The 21,508-nt window shown below is 39.4% G+C and overlaps 2 protein-coding genes across 39 annotated transcripts in view; one reads left to right on the plus strand and one right to left on the minus strand.

The window, feature by feature from the left end:
- LOC145513005 (uncharacterized) overlaps nt 1-11,167 on the minus strand; it is a 166,598-nt gene extending 155,431 nt beyond the window's left edge. For 14 of the 31 annotated variants that reach the window (XR_014059008.1, XR_014059007.1, XR_014059028.1 and 11 more), the window contains exon 1: nt 10,305-10,642. Coding sequence is in view for 1 of the 31 variants with exons in the window: in XM_081507953.1 (XP_081364079.1) it covers nt 10,667-11,167 (501 nt within the window). In the remaining 30 variants the exon portion in view is untranslated. Of the gene's footprint in view, nt 1-8,798; nt 8,938-10,304 lie in introns of those variants that run through there. The other 17 variants (XR_014059025.1, XR_014059027.1, XR_014059021.1 and 14 more) reach the window with 3 other exon arrangements.
- Nucleotides 10,778-21,508, plus strand: part of NETO2 (neuropilin and tolloid like 2) — a 105,550-nt gene continuing 94,819 nt past the window's right edge. For all 8 annotated transcript variants that reach the window (XR_014058998.1, XR_014058997.1, XR_014058994.1 and 5 more), the window contains exon 1: nt 10,778-11,243. Coding sequence is in view for 2 of the 8 variants with exons in the window: in XM_081507948.1 (XP_081364074.1) it covers nt 11,210-11,243 (34 nt within the window). In the remaining 6 variants the exon portion in view is untranslated. The remainder of the gene's footprint in view (nt 11,244-21,508) is intronic.

The following is a 21,508-nucleotide window of genomic DNA, read 5'->3' on the forward strand; positions in this document are numbered from 1 at the left end:
GGAAGGAAGCAAGACTGAGCAGAGGTAGAAACCAAGTTGTGATACATTCTCAGCAAGATGCCTCATTCAGTGCTACAGTGAGTCTTGAGACAGGATGACCTCCTCTATTTCCTAACATGTCCTAAGTTACGGTAAGACGGCTGGGCCTTTATACCCCCACACTCATCAGTTATTGGCTATAGGCTGTCCCAAGAGCCTCTGTCAAGGAAAACAAAACAGGCAGAAATAACATCAGAAATGATAAAGAAGATATAACTATAAAGTATATATTAAAAATAGGAAGAGGTTAAGAACAATTTTATACCAATGAATTTGAAAGTTAACAAAACAGACCAATTCCTATGAAAACATCGCTAAAACAGATTCAAACAGAAAACCTGATTACTCCTCTGGTAGGTGTTACGATGTACAGATCCCCCTTCAAAAATAAAGGATTTATCATCCTAATTTCTGTGAATGCCTTCAATAGATGGCTGTCAGCCCCTTTTGGGCACTGCATCAGCTAAGAGAGTAGACTCACTAAGATCACTCCTCTTCTTGACATAGAAATCCTAAATGTGTATAAAATAAGTAATAAAGCAAAACAGACATGTAAGGAGAAAGAGACACCCCAATTTAGGTTGGAAATGTCAATTCTCTTCTATAGTGAGTAATAGAAAATGTAGGCAGAAAATTTAGAGATGACCTGAAAAGCACTACCAACCAAGTTAACCTAATGAAGTAGAAAACACTTCAAGAAGAGCAAAACACAGAGTTGCCGTACATGCACACAGAACATTCACTAAAAGAGATACTAATCTGGGCTATAAAAGAAACCTCCCCAAATTTAAAAGAACAGAAATTATACAAAGATCCTCAGACTAAAACTGAACTAAATTAAAGAGATACCTGGAAAACACTCAAATATTAGAAATTAATGTACTTTAAAATAACCATGGTTTAATGAAGAAGTCTCAAAGGAAATTTTTTAAGTTTTTAACTAAATAAAAATACAACATAACAAAATTTGTAGGAGACAGAAAAGGCAGAGCTTAAAGGGAAATGTATAGCATTAAGTGCATATATTAACAAAGAAAAAAGATCTCAAATCAGTAACCTAAGCTTCCACCTTAACGAGAAAAAAAAAAAGATTAAACCTAAAGCAAACAGAAGGTAAAAGGTAAAGCAGAAATCAATAAAAAGATGGTTCTTTGAAAAGATCAACAATATTGCTTTGGCTATTCGAGGTTTTTTATATTTCCATACAAATTGTGAAATGATTTGTTCTAGTTCTGTGAAAAATACCGTTGGTAGCTTGATAGGGATTGCATTGAATCTATAGATTGCTTTGGGTAGTATACTCATTTTCACTATATTAATTCTTCCAATCCATGAACACGGTGTATTTCTCCATCTGTTTGTGTCCTCTTTGATTTCTTTCATTAGTGTTTTATAGTTTTCTATATATAAGTCTTTTGTTTCTTTAGGTAGATATATTCCTAAGTATTTTATTCTTTTTGTTGCAATGGTGAATGGTATTGTTTCCTTAATTTCTCTATTTTCTCATTATTGGTGTATAGGAATGCAAGGGATTTCTGTGTGTTAATTTTATATCCTGCAACTTTACTATATTCATTGATTAGCTCTAGTAATTTTCTGGTAGAATCTTTAGGGTTTTCTATGTAGAGGATCATGTCATCTGCAAACAGTGAGAGTTTTACCAGCAATCCCACTGCTGGGCATACACACTGAGGAAACCAGAATTGAAAGAGACGCATGTACCCCAATGTTCATCGCAGCACTGTTTACAATAACCAGGACATGGAAGCAACCTAGATGTCCATCAGCAGACAAATGGATAAGGAAGCTGTGGTACATATACACAATGGAATATTACTCAGCCATTAAAAAGAATACATTTGAATCAGTTCTATTGAGATGGATGAAACTGGAGCCCATTATACAGAGTGAAGTAAGCCAGAAAGAAAAACACCAATACAGTATACTAATGCATATATATGGAATTTGAAAGATGGTAACGATAACCCTATATGCGAGACAGAATAAGAGACACAGATGCATAGAACAGTCTTATGGACTCTGAGGGAGAAGGTGAGGGTGGGACGTTCTGGGAGAATAGCATTGAAACATGTATATTATCATATGTGAAACAGAACACCATTCCAGGTTCGATGCATAAGACAAATGCTCAGGGCTGGGGCAATGGGATGACCCAGAGGGATGGGATGGGGAGGGAGGTGGGAGGGGGGTTCAGGATGGGGAACACATGTAAACCCATGGCTGATTCATGTCAATGTATGGCAAAAACCACTACAATATTGTAAAGTAATTAGCCCCCAACTAAAATAAATAAATTTATTAAAAAAAATAAAAAAAAAAAAAGATCAACAATATTGATATGCCTCAAACCAGGGGAAAAAAGGAATAGACATAAAAAACCAATACAATGAATGAAAGGGAAGGCATTACTACTGATCCCACTGACATTAAAGGCATAATTTTTAAAAAATATGAGGAATTATCTATGCCCATGAATTCAATAAATTAGATTAAATGGACCAATTCATTAAAAGATTTGTTGTTGTTCAGTCACAAGTCATGACTGACTCATTGTGACCCCACAGATTGTAGCATGCCAGGCTCCTCTGTCCTCTATCTCCCAGAGTTCGCTCAAATTCATGTCCAGAGTGTTGGTAATGCTATCTAGCCATCAGTTCTCTGCTGCACTTTTCTCCTTTTGCCTTCAATCTTTCCCGGTATCAGGCTCTTTTCCAGTGAATCAGCTCTTTGCATCAAGTGGCCAAAGTACTGAAGCTTCAGCTTCAGTAATAGTCCTTCCAATGAATATTCAGGAATGGTTTCCTTGAGGATTGACTGGCTTGATCTCCTTAAAATCCAAGGGACTCTCAAGAGTCTTCTCCAACACCACAATTGGAAAGCATCAATTCTTCGATGCTCAGCCTTTTTTATGGTCCAATTCTCACATCTGTACATGACTACTGGAAAAATCATAGCTTTGACTATATGGACCTTTGTTTTCAAAGTGATGTGTCTGATTTTAATATACTGTCTAGGTTAATTTCATGGCTGCAGTCACCATCCACAGTGATTTTGGACACCAAGAAAAGAAAATCCTGTCACTGCTTCCAATATTTCCCCTTCTATTTGCCATGAAGTGATAGGACTGGATGCCGTGATCTTAGTTTCCAGAATATTGAGTTTCAAGCCATTTTTTTCACTCTCCTCTTTTACCCCCATCAGGAGGCTTTTTAGTTCTTCGTCACTTTCTGCCATTAAAAGATATAAACTACCAAAACATACATAAGCATAAATCAATAAACACTATATCTATTTTTTAAAGTTAAATTTTCATATTAAAAACAAAATTTCCACCAAAGAAAACTCAATGGAGCAGACGGTTTCACTGGCAAATTTTACAAACATCTAAGAAATAATACCTATTCTACACAGTATCTTGAAGAAAAAGAAGAGGAAGGAATATTTCATAACTCTTTCTAAAAGGTCAATATTCCCCTAATGCTAAAACCAAAGACATTATAAGAAAATACAACTACAGGCCAATATCCCTCATAACACAGATACAAAAATCCTCAACAAAACAGTAGCAAATGTTTTGCACAAATATATAAAAAAGATAATATATCATTACCAAGTGTTTTGCATCCCAGAATGCAAAACTAGTTCACTATTTGAAGGGGAAGAAAGCAATATAATTTACCATACTATTAACTCAGAAAAACCATTTTATCCTCTCAATAGACACAGAAAGATAATTTGACAAAATCTAACATCACTGTCTGGAGAAGGCGATAGCACCCCACTCCAGTACTCTTGCCTGGAAAATCCCATGGATGGAGGAGCCTGGTAGGCTGCAGTCCATGGGGTTGCTAAGAGTCGGACACGACTGAGCGACTTCACTTTCACTTTCATGCATTGGAGAAGGAAATGGCAACCCACTCCAGTGTTCTCCAGTCCTGGAGAATCCCAGGGACGGCAGAGCCTGGTGGGCTGCCATCTATGGGGTCACACAGAGTCGGACACGACTGAAGCGACTTAGCAGCAGCAGCAGCAGCAGCAACATCCACTGTCAATTTTTTTTAAAAAAACTAAGTAAACTATGAATAGAACCTCCTTACTGGTTCCAAATAGGAAAAGGAGTACATCAAGGCTGTATATTGTCACCCTGCTTATTTAACTTATATGCAGAGTACATCATGAGAAACGCTGGGCTGGAAGAAACACAAACAGGAATCAAGATTGCCAGGAGAAATATCAATAACCTCACATATGCAGATGACACCACCCTTATGGCAGAAAGTGAAGAAGAACTAAAGAGCCTCTTGATGAAAGTGAAAGAGGAGAGTGAAAAAGCTGGCTTAAAGCTCAACGTTCAGAAAACTAAGATCATGGCATCTGGTCCCATCACTTCATAGGAAACAGATGGGGAAACAGTGGAAACAGTGTCAGACTTTATTTTGGGGGGCTCCAAAATCACTGCTGATGGTGATTGCAGCCATGAAGTTAAAAGACGCTGACCCCTTGGAAGGAAAGTTATGACCAACCTAGATAGCATATTTAAAAGCAGAGACATTACTTTGCCAACAAAGGTCCATCTAGTCAAGGCTATGGTTTTTCCAGTAGTCATGTATGGAAGTGAGAGTTGGACGGTGAAGAAAGCTGAGCACCACAGAATTGATGCTTTTGAACTGTGGTGCTGGAGAAGACTCTTGAGAGTCCCCTGGACTGCAAGAAGATTCAATCAATCCATCCTAAAGGAGATCAATCCTGGGTGTTCATTGGAAGGACTGATGTTGAAGCTGAAACTCCAATACTTTGGCTACCTCATGCGAAGAGTTGACTCACTGGAAAAGACCCTGATGCTGGGAAGGATTGGGGGCAGGAGGAGAAGGGGATGACAGAGGATGAGATGGCTGGATGGCATCACCGACTCTATGGACAGGGTTTGGGTAGACTCCGGGAGTTGGTGATGGACAGGGATGCCTGGTGTGCTGCGGTTCCTGGGGTCGCAAAGAGTCAGACACAACTGAGCGACTGAACTGAACTGAACTGAACCTATTAAAGGGCCTTAGTTTAAAAAAAAAAAAAAAAAAACTACAGCTAACACATACTTAATGGTGGGAGACTGAATGCTTTCCCTCTAAGATTAGGTACAAGGTAAGGAAGTCCTTTCCCACTGACAATTTTTAACATAATACAGGAAATCTTTTTTTAGATCTGTTTTAATATAAGATCTTCTTTTTAAAATTTGTAACTGAAATATAGTTGATTTACCATATTGTGCTAGAAACCTAGCACAATTATTAAAGTAATATTATTACTTTATTATTAAAGTAAGCCAAGAAAACAAAAGGCATACAGATTGGAAAGGAAGAAATAAAACAGTCCCCATTAGCAGATGACATAGTAGTCTAGAAAATCTATACACACACACACAACCTCCTAGAACTAAGTGAATTCAGCAAGTTCAGCAGGATATGAGGTCAACACAAAAAGTCAATCATATTCCTATATAAATTCAATGAGCAACTGGAAATTGAAATTCTTTTAAATATCACTTAAAATAGATCCCCCAAATGAAATTCTTATGTATAAATATAACAAAGCATGCATAGGATCTGTATGCTTTTAAACTATGAAAGAGCAATGGAAGAAATAAAGGAAGACATAAAAGTAAAGACATTTTGTTCATAGACTGGAAGATCCAACCTAGTAAAGATGTCAACACTCCCCAAAGTGACCTATAGATTTAATAACATCCCTATCAAAATTCCAGCAGTATTTTTTGGACATAGATAAGATTATTATAAAATTTATATGAAAGAGTAAAGGAGCTAGAATAGTTTGAAATAATATTGGAAAAGATGGCAAAGTTGAAGGTCAAACTCCGGATTTTAAGACTTATTATAAAGCTATAATAATCAGGATAATGTGGCACTGGCAAAAAGACAGACACATAGATCAATGGAACAAAAGAGAAAGTCCAAAACTAAACCTACACAAATATAGCTGCTTGATCTTTGACAGAAGTTTAAAAATGGTTCAGTGGAAGGTGGTCTTTGAAATTAACAGTACTGTTAGAATATTTGGTCATCTGTATGCAAAGAAAAAAAAGAACCTTGACCTAAACCTCACACCTCATACAGTAATTAACTCAAAATGGATCATAACCTTAAATGCAAAACATAAAACTATTAAACTTTTAGAAGAAAACATACAACAATACATTCATGAACTGCAGTAAAGCAAAGAGTTCTTAGAAATAAGACCAATAGTATGATCCATAAAAGAAAACAGTCTAAATTTAAAATCATTTTCGTTGCCAAAAACACTTTCAAGAGAATGAATAGACAAGCTACATATGCAACGGAAATATTTGCAAATCATATATTCAATAACAGACATATCCAGAATGTATAAAATGTAAAAGAACTCTCAAAACTAAACAATAACCCAATTTAAAAGTGAGAAAGAACTTGGACACTGCCCCCAAGCAACTAAGCTCATGAAAAGATACTGAACATCATTTGCCATTAGAGAAATGAATATTAAGACCATGGAAGGATACCACTACATGCCTATTACTGTACCAAAAGACTTGCATTTGTTTCAGTTTAGTAAACAGGGTTAAACATAAAGTAAACAGATCTTCCAAAATGAGATTCTGGCTTTTAAGAAAAAGATACATATATGTTAACAACGTTATTCTAAAATATATAATTACAACCTAAGTTTCTCAAGTAAATGGATGACCAGAAATCTTCCTGATAAAGTTAAAATGCTTACGTACTGGTAGAAGATAACATTTCTTAAAATTTTTCTTGCTTTGCAATTATACTAACCAGAAATTTGAAAACAAGTTTAGGTGACATCATTACCAAATGACACAGTTTTGACTCCCTGGAGATAAGCCTTCTTCAATATCACTGGCACAGGGATAATTTTGGTCTATGAGTCCATGGACTGAACTGCGTTCCCCCCCCGAAATCCATATGTTGAAGCTCTAACCCAAAATGTGATTATATTTGGAGATAGGGCCTTTAAGAATGTAATTAAAGTTAAATGAGTTATAAGCGTAGGATCTTAATACAATCTGACTGATATTCTTATAAGAGGAGGAAAAGACATGAGTTTGTGGCTATGTGAAAACATAGCAAGAAGTCTGCAGTCTGCAAGCCAGGAAGAGAGGTCTCACCAGAAACCAACCCTACTGGTACCCCAATATTGGACTTCTAGCCTTCAGAACTGTGAGAAAATAAATTTCTATTGTGTAGGTCACCCAGTCTATGACATGTAGTTATGAGAACCCAAACCAACTAATTCAATAAATTAAAAAAATATCTTCCTCTTTTCCTTCCTTTAAAACCCCACTGAAATCTTCATATACTGAACTCTTCATACAGTGAGATTCTATATGATTTTGCTTTTCACTAAATTTCATCATTGTAGTCATATGTGCACACTGTAAGAAAAACAGTATAAGACAACCCCCCCTTTTTTTTTTACTACAAATAGATTTTCTATGTATCAGTTTGGTTATGTGTCAATTCCTATATCTTCGTTAGTTATGGTATATCTCTGTATTAGTCTGCTCAGGCTGCTGTAATAAAATGTCATAGATTAAGTGACTGAAGCAACATTTATCTTCTCACAGTTATGGAGGCAGGAATCCCTGATTAAGGCTCCAGCCAATTTGGTTTCTGGTAAGAGGGCTTGCAGGCTGCTGCCTTCTCATCGGTTCTTCACCTGGCACTTCCTCCATGCCTGTGTTCTCTGCTGTTTCTTCTTATAAGACACTAATCCCATGGGGTCAGGGTCTCACCCTTATGACATCATTTAACCTTAGAGGCCTCATCTCCAGTACAGGCACACTAGAGGTTCAAACCACAACACATGTATTTTGAGGGAAACATTCAGTTCGTAACCATCTCTAAACATAACCTGCTAGGCTATCATTTAATAAAATGTTAGAGCTCCCAAACTCCAGCAAAAGAGAGAGACAATAAAAATCTGTCTGGTACATAAACACAGAGATAAAATGTAGCATTTTAAAAGTAAGTCAATGCTTCACAACACCATTCAAATGCTACAGAAGACTTGGTCAGAGAAAACAAAATGTAAATTACAGGAATGATCTTGAGGAGTTTCAGAAGCTAGATCTATGCCTGAAAGATCAGGCACGGAGCAATGAAAGCAGAGTCCTCAATCACCTGGGCATTGGAGGTAATCTGGGAACAGATTGGGTGCTATTGGGTGGTCTTCCAGGGAAATAATATTTCAAAAACAGAACTCCCCAGCTGAGAGAGATGCAAACTGCTTTCCTTTTGATTTAGTCAACATATTGCCACACAGTAATCTCAGCTATGATCTGTGCTTTACCACATTCCGTGGAAAATCTACTGTAGACAATTACATCCAAAAAATAGGTGTCTTAATAGGTAGCCACAAAATGAACATTCCCAAACCACTCTTTGGGAATCTACTCCCCAGCCAACATACTACAGAAAAGACTTCTTAGGTTTCACCAAAATGTTACTACCAATAAGAGGTACTAGACTAAATGAAACAGTACTGTGTATATACTTTGTGAGTTATTACAGTTGTTTTAATCTGTCCCCTTTCATCTTCAACTCAACTGCCAGATTTATCTTTCCAGAACTCCACTGCTCCATTATCAAAAATTGCCCCTCTGGCCTCCTGAGTCAGGTATAAACTCCTTCACCTAGCAATTAAGCAAAATCTCCATAGACAAAACCCACCATATTCAACTTTATCTTCACTACCAATCACCACATTTTCCCCAGAAAAGATGCTTGCTGCTGCTCCTTGCCTGATGTGAAAGCTCTTCTGCCCTCTCCTCTCCACTTGGCATCCACAGCCTTTTCATTCTGTGTGTGTGACCTCCTTCACGAAGCATTCTCTGATGACATCATACACACATGGATTCTTCCTTCAGCCAATAATTATGCATTAAGAACTATTATTCCAAGGACTTCCCTGGTGGTCTTGTGGTTAAGAATCTGCCTTTATTGGCAGAGGACCTGGGTTTTTGATTCCCAGTCAGGGAACAGAGGAACTAAGATCCCACATGAAGAGGAGTAACGAAGGCTGCAAGCCACAACTACTGAGCCCTTGCAACACAAGGAAGACCCAGTGAAGCCAAAGAAAAATAGAAATGCATTTAAGAAAAAAAAGAACCATTATTCCAGAAACTGAGAGGGCTCCTTCCTCCTAATTCTTTTTGTCCACCACTGTCTGTGACTTAGATTTAATAATCTTAATACTGTCCTAGTCTCTCAAAGAGTCACTTTATTCTATCAGTGGAAAAGGCTTCTAAAACGCTTTATTTACTAGTTGGTTCTTGCATGCAATATCAATTTAACTGTTGGTGGTTTGTCCTTAGGAAGCCAAATATACACATCATGTATCTTTCATGGCACATGGTGAAGGGCTTCCTTAATATTAACTGATTTTAAATATGCTTTCACTTGTAGACCTTGTTAATACTTCTGAGGGATAGAAGGAAAGAGTTTCAGTTGCCACAATTTGTCCTTAACTTTAACTTGTTAGACAAATATTTATGGAGTTCCTACTATGTGTCAGATACAAGTGTAAATATTCTTTTACTATAGGGCCTTACGGAGAAGGCAATGGCACCCCACTCCAGTACTCCTGCCTGGAAAATCCCACGGACGGGGGAGCCTGGTGGGCTGCCGTCTATGGGGTCGCACAGAGTCGGACACGACTGAAGCGACTTAGCAGCAGCAGCATAGGGCCTAAATCATGGATGTTTCCCCAGCACCTATCACAAGCAACTTCTGTTTTAATAGTGTGGTAAATGAGACTCAGGTGATGAACAAATTAACAAGTAGTAGATGGGCAAGGTAATTTCAGAGCATGATAATCACTACGGAGAAAATAAAAGGGAATTAACACCACATACTATGCAGTTGTTTACAAATGTGGAGATTTCGTATCAGCAGAGTCAAGTGACACCATCAGAATGGCTTGGTGGTAAAGAGGGTATCTCTGTAGGCAGATTTGTTGGGTTCACCACCCTGCCTCCCTCACTCCCAGTGTGGTTCTGAACAAATTATTTAACCTTCCCCGCATCCTCTTTCCCATCCTCTTAACAGTATCTATCCCGCCTGAGGTGAATCGAGGATTACAGAGTTGATACATGAAGTGTTTGGTGCTGTGCCTGGCAACCCGGGAAGCGGGTCGGTAACTGTTAGTAAACATTACTGTTGGTCACGTTAACTCACCTGATGCTAAAGGCAGGTGAGAACCTCAGACTCGCTCGGTCCCGAGCCCCGCCCAGATGTGCGCCAGCCCGCCGAGGCAGGTAGTCGAGCAGGGCTGACAGGGCGGAGTTCTGACCTTGAATTGAGGTCCTAGGAGATTGAGGGGTCAGGGCCCCCTCTCCGACTGCGAGGGCAGACGGAGGTGGGCAGAAGGACCAGGGCTGCCGAGTCCAGTGGGCGGCGGAGCCCCATCCCTCCCTCAGGCGGAATGCCTCGAGGACCCGGACCTCCTCACCCCGCGCCCCAAGTGGGGCGGGGGACGGGCCGGGCTCTCCCTCCGCGCCCTCCTCTCAGAGCGCGGGCGAGACGGCCCCGCCCCCAGCTCAACGGCGGCCCGCGGGGCGCCCCGCCCACCCAGGGTGCGAGGCCGCGGGCGGGCTCGCCCGGCGATTGGCCGGGAGGGGTGCGAGGGGCCGCGGGCGGGGGCTGGGGGCGGGCACATGCGCGCAGGCAGCGCGGCCGGCACGCGGCGCTCGCGCTCCCAGCTTAAATGAGCCTGGGCTCTCAGCGCCCCGCACTTCACCCGGGCCCGCGCTGCGGCCGCAGGCGGAGCGGCCGGTGCCGGTCTTCGCGTTCGCGCTCCTGGACTCCCAGGCGGTCGATGGGACGGAGCGCCGTGGAGCAGGAGGCGGCGGCCGTCGGGCGGCTGGGTCAGCGCGAGAGCCCGCCGGGGGGCTCGGGCATGGCGGGCCGCAGGACCTGAGCCCTGCCCCGCGGGGAGCAACCTGGTGGCGGGCGATGGGGACGAGGCGGGGCTGCAGCCGCGCCGAGCCGTGAGCGCCCCGCTTCCACCGCCGCCACCGCCGCCACCGCCGCCTCCTCATCGCCGCCTCGGCCCCTCGCGAAGCGCCGGGCCGCTTGGGATCATGGCCCTAGAGCAGCTCTGCTCGGTCCTCAAAGGTAAGCGCCCGGGGCCGCGGACGGCGCCCCCTGCGGGCGAGGCCGGCCTCTTCGCGTCCCTGCCCGACGCGCCCCTTTGTCTGGCACAAGCGGACCGCGGATCCCCGCTCCCGCCAGGATCCACTCGTTCCCCGAGCGCTTCTTCCCAGCCCTCTGCGTGTGCCTTGGCGGGGTACCCGGGAAGCGCATCGGGACTCAGCGGCCCGGCCGGCCCTGCGAGCTGTGCTCTCGCGCCTCTTCCTCGGAATTCCGTACATCGCTTTGCAAAGTTGTAGGGTTCGTGTGAGTGGAGCAAAGGCCGGTCTTTTCAGTATTAGTAACAGAAAGTCAGTTCCAGCGAACAGTAAAAAGCCCAGCTGAGGCGTCCCGGAGCCTTTCTCGAAAAGCCCCGCGGTGGCGGGCGGCGAAACGGCCTGCCCGCCGGCCGGGTCCCACCTGCTGCGGCCGCGGAGGCTGCGGCACCACTGCGGGCGCCGCGACCCGGCCCGGCCCGGAGACGCTGCTCGGGGCTGCGCCCAGGCGCTTCCCGGGACCTCAGATACCCTGCCGCCTCTGTCTGATTCTTTCTGATTTGTTGTACCGGGTAATAAAACAGTCGGCTTGCCAAGTACACAAAGCTCCAAAACATACTACAGCGTCTTTGCATTTTCCAGGAGGTGTAATATTAGATTAAAATTTATGTACATGGATAATTAAGATTGAGATACAAAGTTGTTTCTGAAAATCGAACTGAATAAATCCTTTTTTTCGGCCTTCGGAGGAAAACACCACTACCAATAAAGGGCTTCTCTTTTCTGCTACTGACTTAGATTGAAAACTGAATAGCTGTGTATTTGTAATGTTACGGAATGTTCTCTTTTTCAAAATATAGGGTAAGACGTTAACGCATTGATTAGCGGTACCATATATCGCTTTTCATTGTATCTTAATATTTGTACAGTGAAAAATGTTGGGTTTTTCCCACCCATTAACACTTTCGAATTTTGTTTTACTGGAAAATTCAGTATGATTTTGCATTAAATTTTAATAACAAAAATTTCTCCATATATTTCTAAATTTATAATTGCGATATTAGCAATTTAGCTATCCACTGTATATGTATAATTTGTGCAAAGGTAACCTAGGACTTTGTTTCGCAGTCACTCCATAAATCATTAATGGTTTCCTCATTATATTAAAATGTTAAAACTCTGAAATTAATTTCTGTAGTCTTTCCTGTCTGTAATTCCCAATTTACATCGCCATTCCTTGGAAATTAAGATTTTGTTTTACTTTTTAAAAATAAATCATTCGCACAGTAGGGTTTGTGATAGTGCTCCGTATCTGAATTTGCTTCGTTGTCGTCATTTCCTTAGGATGTTCAGTATAATAAGGACATTCCATCTGAGTAGCCCCCTCTGGGGAGAAATCACATAGATCTGTTATACAGCTTTACCTGCAGAACTTGACGAAACTGAGCTGGATAGGACGGAATCTCTGATACTCTGGAACGGTGAAGGGTTTTGCTGCTTTTCTGCCTTTGCGTTTGTCGTTGGTACACACTGCCCTCTCTGGCCACCAGGGTGAAGCATTTAGTGTTTGCACCTTTCAGGAAAGGATTCTGTGGTTGATGGCAGAGCATATAGTGGAAACAATGAATTTCAGTAACACCTGGCTTTTCCTTATTTCATGTTATGCAGCCTACACTATTTTTACATGCTGGTGTATTTTTAAAGCTCAGACTAACTTGTTGTTGTTGTTAGGCTTACTAGAGAGAAAGCAAGCTATTTTTAAGTCTTCTAAAGTTCATGGATATGTGCTTGTACATAGGAGGAATCCGTCTGGGAAGATTCAAGAAATTAACAAAAGTTAATTCTGAGAAAAAGATAAGAGACTGAGAAATAAGAGTAAAAGGAAGACTTCCGTTTCACTGCCCACCCATTTGTATCACTTGATTTTTTTTTAAACCAAACACATGTGTTACCTATGCAAACATTGCTGTTTTTAATCTTAAAAAATTACATTTTAAAAAAATACTGGCTTTTTCTGGTGCTTCCATTTATTGTGTGCACCAGTGCATGAAAAAGTAGCTCTTAAGGTGTAAATTGTTTCAACATTGAAGAGGTTCTTATCAGAAGCAGTTATTTAACATCTGCATAATTACAGATATTACCTACCAAAAGCCTTGTTTGGAATATTATGGTCCGTTTCTACTAAAACAAACCAGCCATAATGAGTGTGTGGAATTTTAAGTAGAAGGTAATTTTCTTTAAGATTCCATTGATTCTTGGTTTTACTTTCAGCAGTGAGAACAAAAGGATAACTCTGCTAGGCTTTTAAACCTTTCATATATTGATAAAACTGAATAATTCACTTTTAACGGGTTATGATCACTCCAAGTCTAATAAAATTTGACTTATCTTTTATCAAAATTAAGTAGCATAGTCACATGAAAATATTAGGCTTATAAACCCATTTTTCACTGTTCATATTCATTCTGCAGACTTGTGTCAGGAGAATCCTATACTCAGTTATATTTAAATCTGTATAAACTGTGGTTAAATTTATGGTGTTACAGTGCATAACTGGCACTGTATTTTAAAAATCTTATTTGAGACTGTGACAAATAATAACTCGTGTCCTTCATTCTTAAGTCTTTTTCAAGAAATTAAACAATACAGAAAAATAAGTACCATGATGAAAAGTTATCCTTTTAAGAGGGGAGTTTTTAAAGATAGATAGCCTTGTTAAAAGCTAACTTTTTTATTCCCCACCCCGCCAGGAGTTAGAGAAAATGTTTTATTAATACTGAAAGACAGTTGAGAAATCTGACTAAATGATGGTTTTATTATAATTTGATAGTTCAATTACTTGAATCCAATTATCTGTTTTGAAACCAAACTGACCTTTTAGGAAAAACATACAGCGCTGTAATACACGCACATGCCCATTATAAGTTCAAATCAAAGCCATTTTCAGCCCATTTAGGAATAAGATAGAAAAAAGATAAACTATTATATAAGTAAAGTTCATTATCTAAAATTCTAAAGAATAATTCAAGTTCTGCTCTTGGTTACTACCCATTCAGCACAATCCCCTGTCATTTTAAAATTTATGATTCTTCAGAATAATTGATTTTTTTTTAAAGTGTCCCTGGGGCACTTTGAGATCCCACTTAGTGTGGTCTTTAAGTTGCAAAGGGGAATCCTAAAAGGTTTCCAAACTTGCCTTAACAGAACTACCTCAAAGGAAGTCTTGGTGGAGGGAGGAGAGGTAGGTCTTAAAACGCAAGAAACGCGAACAAGGTTGCTTTGATTGCTGTGGGGCTTCACCCTCTCAGTTGCTCATCAGAGTGACCCAGATTAACTGACACTTATTAGCATATTTGTTCATAAAATTACAGGGTGTACTAATCTGAAGGTTCAATTTGTCCTAGTCAAAATGACATTAAAATATATTGGTTTAAGTATGCCCAGAATAATATATTGGAAATTACAGTGTTAGTGGGTGAGAAGATATCAAAAATACTCATCAAAATGTTACCTGGTCAGGTTAAAATCCGATGGTAGCTGCTGTGGATGTCTGAGGAAGACTCCAGTATGATTAGAGCATACAAATATACTGCCATCTCCTGAGCGTTTTGACTAACAAGGTTGTCACATTCTGTAGGCAAGAAAAAGCACTTCTGCAGTTATGCTTTCTTTGAAGTGATTGGCAGTGTGATTAACATGAAGAGGTTGGAGTGATCCCAGAGTTCTTCAAGCTCCATCTTCCTTCTTAACTAAAAAGTAAAATTGAGGTTCATTAAATTAGGGTACTTTTTTGTTCTTTGGAACAAAAAGTTACTACTACCTCAAGTATATGTACTCCAGTTGAACTCCATTCTTCTTCAGAAAACAAATGCAAGGAGACTAGTTAGGCAGTTGTTACATTATGGGATCTCATGGTAAGTTTACCAAACCTTACCTTTACCACTTAGATGCTGAAAATAGGAAAACTTAGAAAGAGGTATGTTTAATTACTAACAAAGGTAAAGTGAGTTAGCTTGATAAAAGTAAGAGAAGTAGCATGTCTGAAAAGGAAAAAAATCAATTCGTTTTCTGTCCCCTGACTTATGCTCAAAAAAAAGAAGCTGGGTCATCTGTGTGCCTATTCTTAACCAAGATTTGTGCTTGTTAATTTGTTAGTGTGGCTCTCTATGCTGTATGTTGTCGTTACAAAGAAGATATAACCAGGATTATGCTTAGTCACTTCATATATTCATCTAATTTTGAGTGCTGTTGTGGGCCAGCTAGTCTTCTAGTCACTAGAGATGCATAAGTGAATCAGACAAGTCCCTCTCTCTAGTAGGAAGAGACAGATAATAAGAAAATAGTGGGTAATATAAGTAGTAGTTGAAATACTGTTTATGTATTTATTTATTATGTATTATTATTTATGTATAAAATAAGATGAAGAAGAAAATATGGAGCTTCTTTAGCAGTGGGACAGCCCTCACAAGAATTGAATAACAGGAAGGAACCAGCCATGCAGAGTTGAGTCTAGGCAGAAGGAATAACTAGTCCCTAAGGCAAGAATTAGCTTGGTGCGTTGAAGTAATGGAAAGAAGGCCTGTGTAGCTGTAGATAGCAGCTGGAAGGTCAGCGGGGTGGTCAGGATGTAGGACTTCTGAAGTCAGAGTAAGAAGTATGGATTTATTCTAAATGGAATGGGACTCTGTTGCAAGATTTTATGAAAGGCTGTGATGTGATCTGATCTATGTTTTGAAAGGATCACTGGCTGGTGGGTACAGAGTAGATTATAAGAGACTATGGCAGAAGTAGCCAGTTTTCTTCCAGTATCCATCTTACCTTTCAGTGGATCTCTGAACTTTAAGCACACGATCACCCAAAACAAATAACAGATTTTCCAGTTTTCCTTGGGATTAGGTGTGGCCATGTGACTAAGTCTGACAGTTACATGTGTGTTCAACTTTGGGGGAGTGGTGGTGTTTTTGTCACTCAGAATTTTTCTTTTGACATCATGGTAGATTCTAAGCAAGAAATCTTTAAAGGAAGGAGGAATGCCCTGTGTCATTTCTTCATTCTTGCTAACTATAATGCAGGCATGGTCGCTGTAAAGATACAGTACCTGGCACTCCAGCATCTATACTGGCCCATAAGATGACCTTGGGAATGAAATCATATACAACTGAACAGTAGGATAAAAGAAGCTTAGCCTCTTTGTTTCTTTCAGTATACTATCACTTTCCTGTTGAAGTGGTCTTTATAGTGTGGCTTCAGGGCCAACAGCTTTAGGATCGCTAGGGAGTTTGTTATAATGCAAGTTTTCAAGCCCTACCCCAAACTTATTGGATCAAACTCTCTGGAAGTAATGCCACCCCCCTCCCAAGTCTGTGTTTTAATAAACCTTCCAGGTGAATATGATCCACGCTAAAGTTTGAGAACTACTGTCCCAGTGATTCATTTCTCAAACATGGAAGAACTGCTGAGTAGGATGTGAACATTTTTAATCCTTGATAGATATTATCAGATTAACCTCCTCAAAGCTGTGACAGTTTACAGTCCAGTGACAATGTAAGTCAGTTTCCTATATCCTGACCAATACTAGAATCTGTATTTTTTATATTAGTAAGGCTGACTCCATTGTTTTTTTCTTGGCACTTTTCTCTAGTGGCATAATCTTTTTTCCCATTTATTTGTAGTTTTTATTTATGGTTTGGTCTTTTGTGAATGAAGTTGTTCCCTACCCAAAAGTATGAATTCACCTTTTTTTCATTCGGCTATTAATTTTTCTATTTAGCTTGAAAGGGGGGTCTACTTTTTTCCAAATAATTAACAAGTTATCCCAGAACCATTTATTAAAACTGCCCTCTCACCAATTATTTCAAATATTATATAAATCGTAATAAATTCTGGGATATATATATCTGTTTCTGAGCTTTTTTCTTTTCTTCCATTTTCTAACCTAAAAGCCCATTGAGAATCCGGACCATGTCTGTTTGTTTCATTGTAGTTCCAGGGACTGACTCAACTACCTGTAATGCAGTGAATGCTAGTAACGTTTGTTGACAGATATCAGTTTCTTCCTCTACCGTTGCTACATTTTCTAATTCTTGTAGCTTTATAGTAAGCATATTATTTTTATGAATTTTTTTATATTTTCCTTGGCCAATATGGAAAAGTCTTTAAGATGACCATCAGAAGCATTTTAAGTATCTAGAAAAAAGCTAAGATTTTTATTAAAACATCATTAAATATATGACTTACTGGGAAGAATTGTTACCTTTACATTGTTTCATTATCCAAAATGTATTACTTCTCTATTGTATTACATTTATTTCCTTACTTGTTTAACTTATTTTAGTCTTACGCTCTTCCCTTAATAGGTGTAATAATTTTCCTAGTAATTCTCTTGGGACTTCTGGGTTTTAAAATAACATTGTCTATAAATAATAGTTTTGCCTCCTTTCCAGTATTTATTGCATTGGCCAGAGTTGCCACTATTAAGTAACAGAAGAAAGAATAGACCTGACCTTGATTTTTACTTGATTGAAAAGTACAGCCTTAAACTGGAGGGTCTGGAGACAAGATTGCAGGTAGAATGCTAATAACAATGATTCAGGGTTAAAAGGAGTAGCTTGGAGGATTTGTATTTAATACCTTGAATAGCACCTGTCTTTATCATTTAGGCCTTCATTTTTAAGTCAGATCTGTATACTACCTTACGCTAAACTCCAGAATCAGAGGTGAGAACATACATGGTGGGTACTACTTTTTTCAAACATGAGATCACAAGCAATTCTCTGCGTAACTAAACTTTGGGATTGTGGAGTTTAGAATCTTTATTTTGGCATGGATTTCTTTTCTTTTTTTGGCATGAATTTCTGCGTTAAAGAATTAGTGCCTTCCTGGGTACATTGTTTTTGAATTCAAACTGTGAAATCTTTCTGGATTTGAGAAATTATTGACCCTTTGGTAAGAGAAAGAAGGGAACCAGTGGCACATAGATCAGAATTAAGGACAGAACAGACCACAACAGCACTGCTTCATGTACTAGATAATTCCAATGTTTGGCATCAGTGGAGTTTGTTTTAATATCTCGGCCTGATTATAGCAAGCAATTTGCAAAGATCCTATTGTACAACTGGGAGAAAACTATGTTTATTATGATACAGAATTTAGAATGATTAATCGTTACAACTGTATCACCACAGCTATCACTATATATTTCTATCCCCAATTGTTCAAACTTGCCTCATTCATTCCTTTTATTCAGTGGCATAGTTGTTTGAGTGGCATAGTTTTGTTGATTGAGTTGTGAGTAGTAACATTTGGGGAGGGGGATTATGAGCAACACCCTATATACAGTAGAAGGGATAACAAGGTTATTTGCTCTAATTTATTTTTAATACGATTTTTCTACCTCAGTTGTATATTGTGTGCAAATTACCTAAATCATGTTTTAAAAACACATGTTTTTTTTAGTCATTATATAGTGTAATTTTCCAGGCACGATTCATCTTTTTGCCATAGTTTTACTGTTCTCTTGTTTTTGATTTATTGATTTCTTACTTTCCCTTTCTGCCTGACTTTGTATTACTTACATACTGTGAATACAAATGTGAAAACTGGTAAATTGTTATGCCTGTGAATCAGGAGGAAAGGTTCAATGAGCACAAAATTTTGACCAGTTGTATATCATCTGAATGAGATGATATATCTTGGGAAATAGTGTCCTCTATCAAGATACATTGATACAGTTTTGCTATTTGCTGAATTGTCAAATATCTATTATTATTCTAGTTTGTTTTTCTTTTTTTGGCCATATCTTACAGCTTGCAGGATCTTAGTTCCCAGACCACGGATTGAACCCAGGTCCTCAGAGGAGAAGGCTCAGAATCCTAGCCACTGGACCACTAGAGGGTTCCCTAATTTTTCTTTTTGATCAGGAATCTTCTGTGTTTTGTTTTTGTTTTTTTAAGTAGTGTTTTAAAACTCCATTCCCCTAACTCTGATCCAGTGCAAAGATGTAAAGAGTTTGGAGGAAGGATTGTTCCTACATAGTATGAGATCTTCAATGCTACTAGCAACCAAAGAAAAGGAGGGGTAATTAAAGTTGTTGAGAGTTGACAGAAGAAACAGAGGTCAACAAGGATACAGCAAACCAAAGATGAAGATGTATGATTAGATTATAAGATGTAAACAGCACAAGATCACAAGAACTCTTTGTACATTGGTGACTTTAGGTAGTAGATGCCTAGTACGTGGTACTGAGAGTAGAATGGCTTGACCATCTGCCATCCCCTTCACTAGCAATCTCTTCTGTGCCTCCACCTCCATCACCCCTAAACCTCCTTTAAGTCACTAAATGCAATTAACACTACATCTGAGTCATAATCATGTCATAAATCTTGCCTCCTTTCCATTTACACTACCACTGCTCTGCTTCAAGACCTTAGCATCTTTACTTCCTAAATGACCTCTCGTTTTAAAAATTCAGATTCCACACAATCATCAAGATTAGTGATCTGAAACACAAAGGTAATAATGTCACTCTAGTACAAAAAAGAAAACTCAGTTATTTCTCCTTGTAGTCAAAGGTTTAAACTCTATAGCATGGCATTCAAGGCTTTTTACAATCAGATTTCATCCTGCTTTTTTTTTTTTTTTTGCCCTCACTGAGTCCCTGTTGCTTTGCTTGGACTTTCTCTAGTTGCAGCGAGCTGCGGCCACTCTTCCTGTCAGTGCACAGGCTTCTCATTGCCGTGTCTTCTTGTTGTGGAGCACAGGCTCTAGGCATGCGGGCTTCAGTAGTTGCAGAAGGCAGGCTCAGTATTTGCGGCTTATGGGCTTAGTTGCCTCATGTGTGGAGTCTTCCCTGACCAGAAATCAAACCCATGTCTCCTACACTGGCAGGCGGATGGATTCTTATCCACTGCGCCAACAGGGAACACCCTCATCCTACTATTTCTAACCTGATGTATCCCTTTTCCCCTCCACATGCTAACTCTACTATCCTACTCAGAATTCACTAACACTGCCTAGGTAAATTTTCATTGTCCAAGCTATTTCTTTCTCCCTCCCCTGGGTAGAAGTTCTATTAGGTTTCACTAGAATAGACCTTTTTCCCTTAAAGTTTTCCTCACTCTGTTCCTCTTAACACCAAGCAGAATGAACAAATGGTTCCCTTTTCTGCTTCCATTGTGTTTTCTGTGTAACAACCCCCGCTAAATTCTTTTTCACCTTGTAGATTGTCTTTGACAATAGGTTGACTCCTTAAGGATGAAAGTTTGTCCTAATATCTATGGTTTAGCAGAATGCCTAGGACATATAAAGGGCTCTGTGCAACATGCATCATCATCTCATTTCATGTTCACAACAGCCTGTGTGGTTGGTGTTATTAGTACAGCATCCCCATTTTACAAATAAGTAAACTGAGCTGAAAAGGTCTCACAGCTAGTAGAAATCAAAACTTGAACCCCAAACCTAGATCCACCTAACTCCTGAAGTCCATTCTCTTATAACTGTTTTGCTTTATATCTCTCCTGCTTTAATCTCTGCATCCTCTGTGCCTGCTATCCAGTAGGTACTCTGCCGTGCTTGCTGACTGATTGAATGAATAATAAAAACTCCATTTCACACAGGAGGGTGATGATGTGGTTTCCATTGAGAGAGTGAAAGATACCAGTGCACCATTCTTAAAAAGAATGTTATCGTCAAAACACAAACATATACAAAACAATATATTATTCATTGGGGATCAGAAATGTGAAACTTGTGGGGAGGGGAGAAGCTCCATTTTCTAAATAGTGCTAGCTTTTGTAATGCAGGACACAGCATAGTATTGCACAGCTATAGAATGTCCTGAATTGATTTCTAGGAGACTGCTGCCCCCTTACTTCTGTTTTTATTATGAATGTTCTCACGAGTCAAATAATCTAATTGAACTTTTACTGGCATAATATATTGCAAAGCTAGCCATAATGCATGTAAGGTCTGAGGAGGTAGAGTACAGTAAATAGAGGATAGTTGGTATCAGCACAGTTCGTTGTACAAGAAGAAAAGGTGTGTATTTTTGCATCCATCATAAATTAAAAATGTACTTATTAGTGCTTGTATAAATGAGTGTGATATCAGTTGTGTTTTTTCTTGGGTTGTCTTACTTGTCAAATAGTAACTCAGAATGTAACACTTAATAGTATTGAGTGTGAATGTTAGTAAGAAATAGGGGGTTTTAGTTCATTTTTTTATCATCTGATTTTTCTCATAAGCTTGGTAAAATCT

This window comes from Giraffa tippelskirchi, chromosome 7, assembly GCF_054371585.1.
Source record: "Giraffa tippelskirchi isolate mGirTip1 chromosome 7, T2T-mGirTip1v1.2.pri, whole genome shotgun sequence".
NCBI lineage: Eukaryota > Metazoa > Chordata > Mammalia > Artiodactyla > Giraffidae > Giraffa > Giraffa tippelskirchi.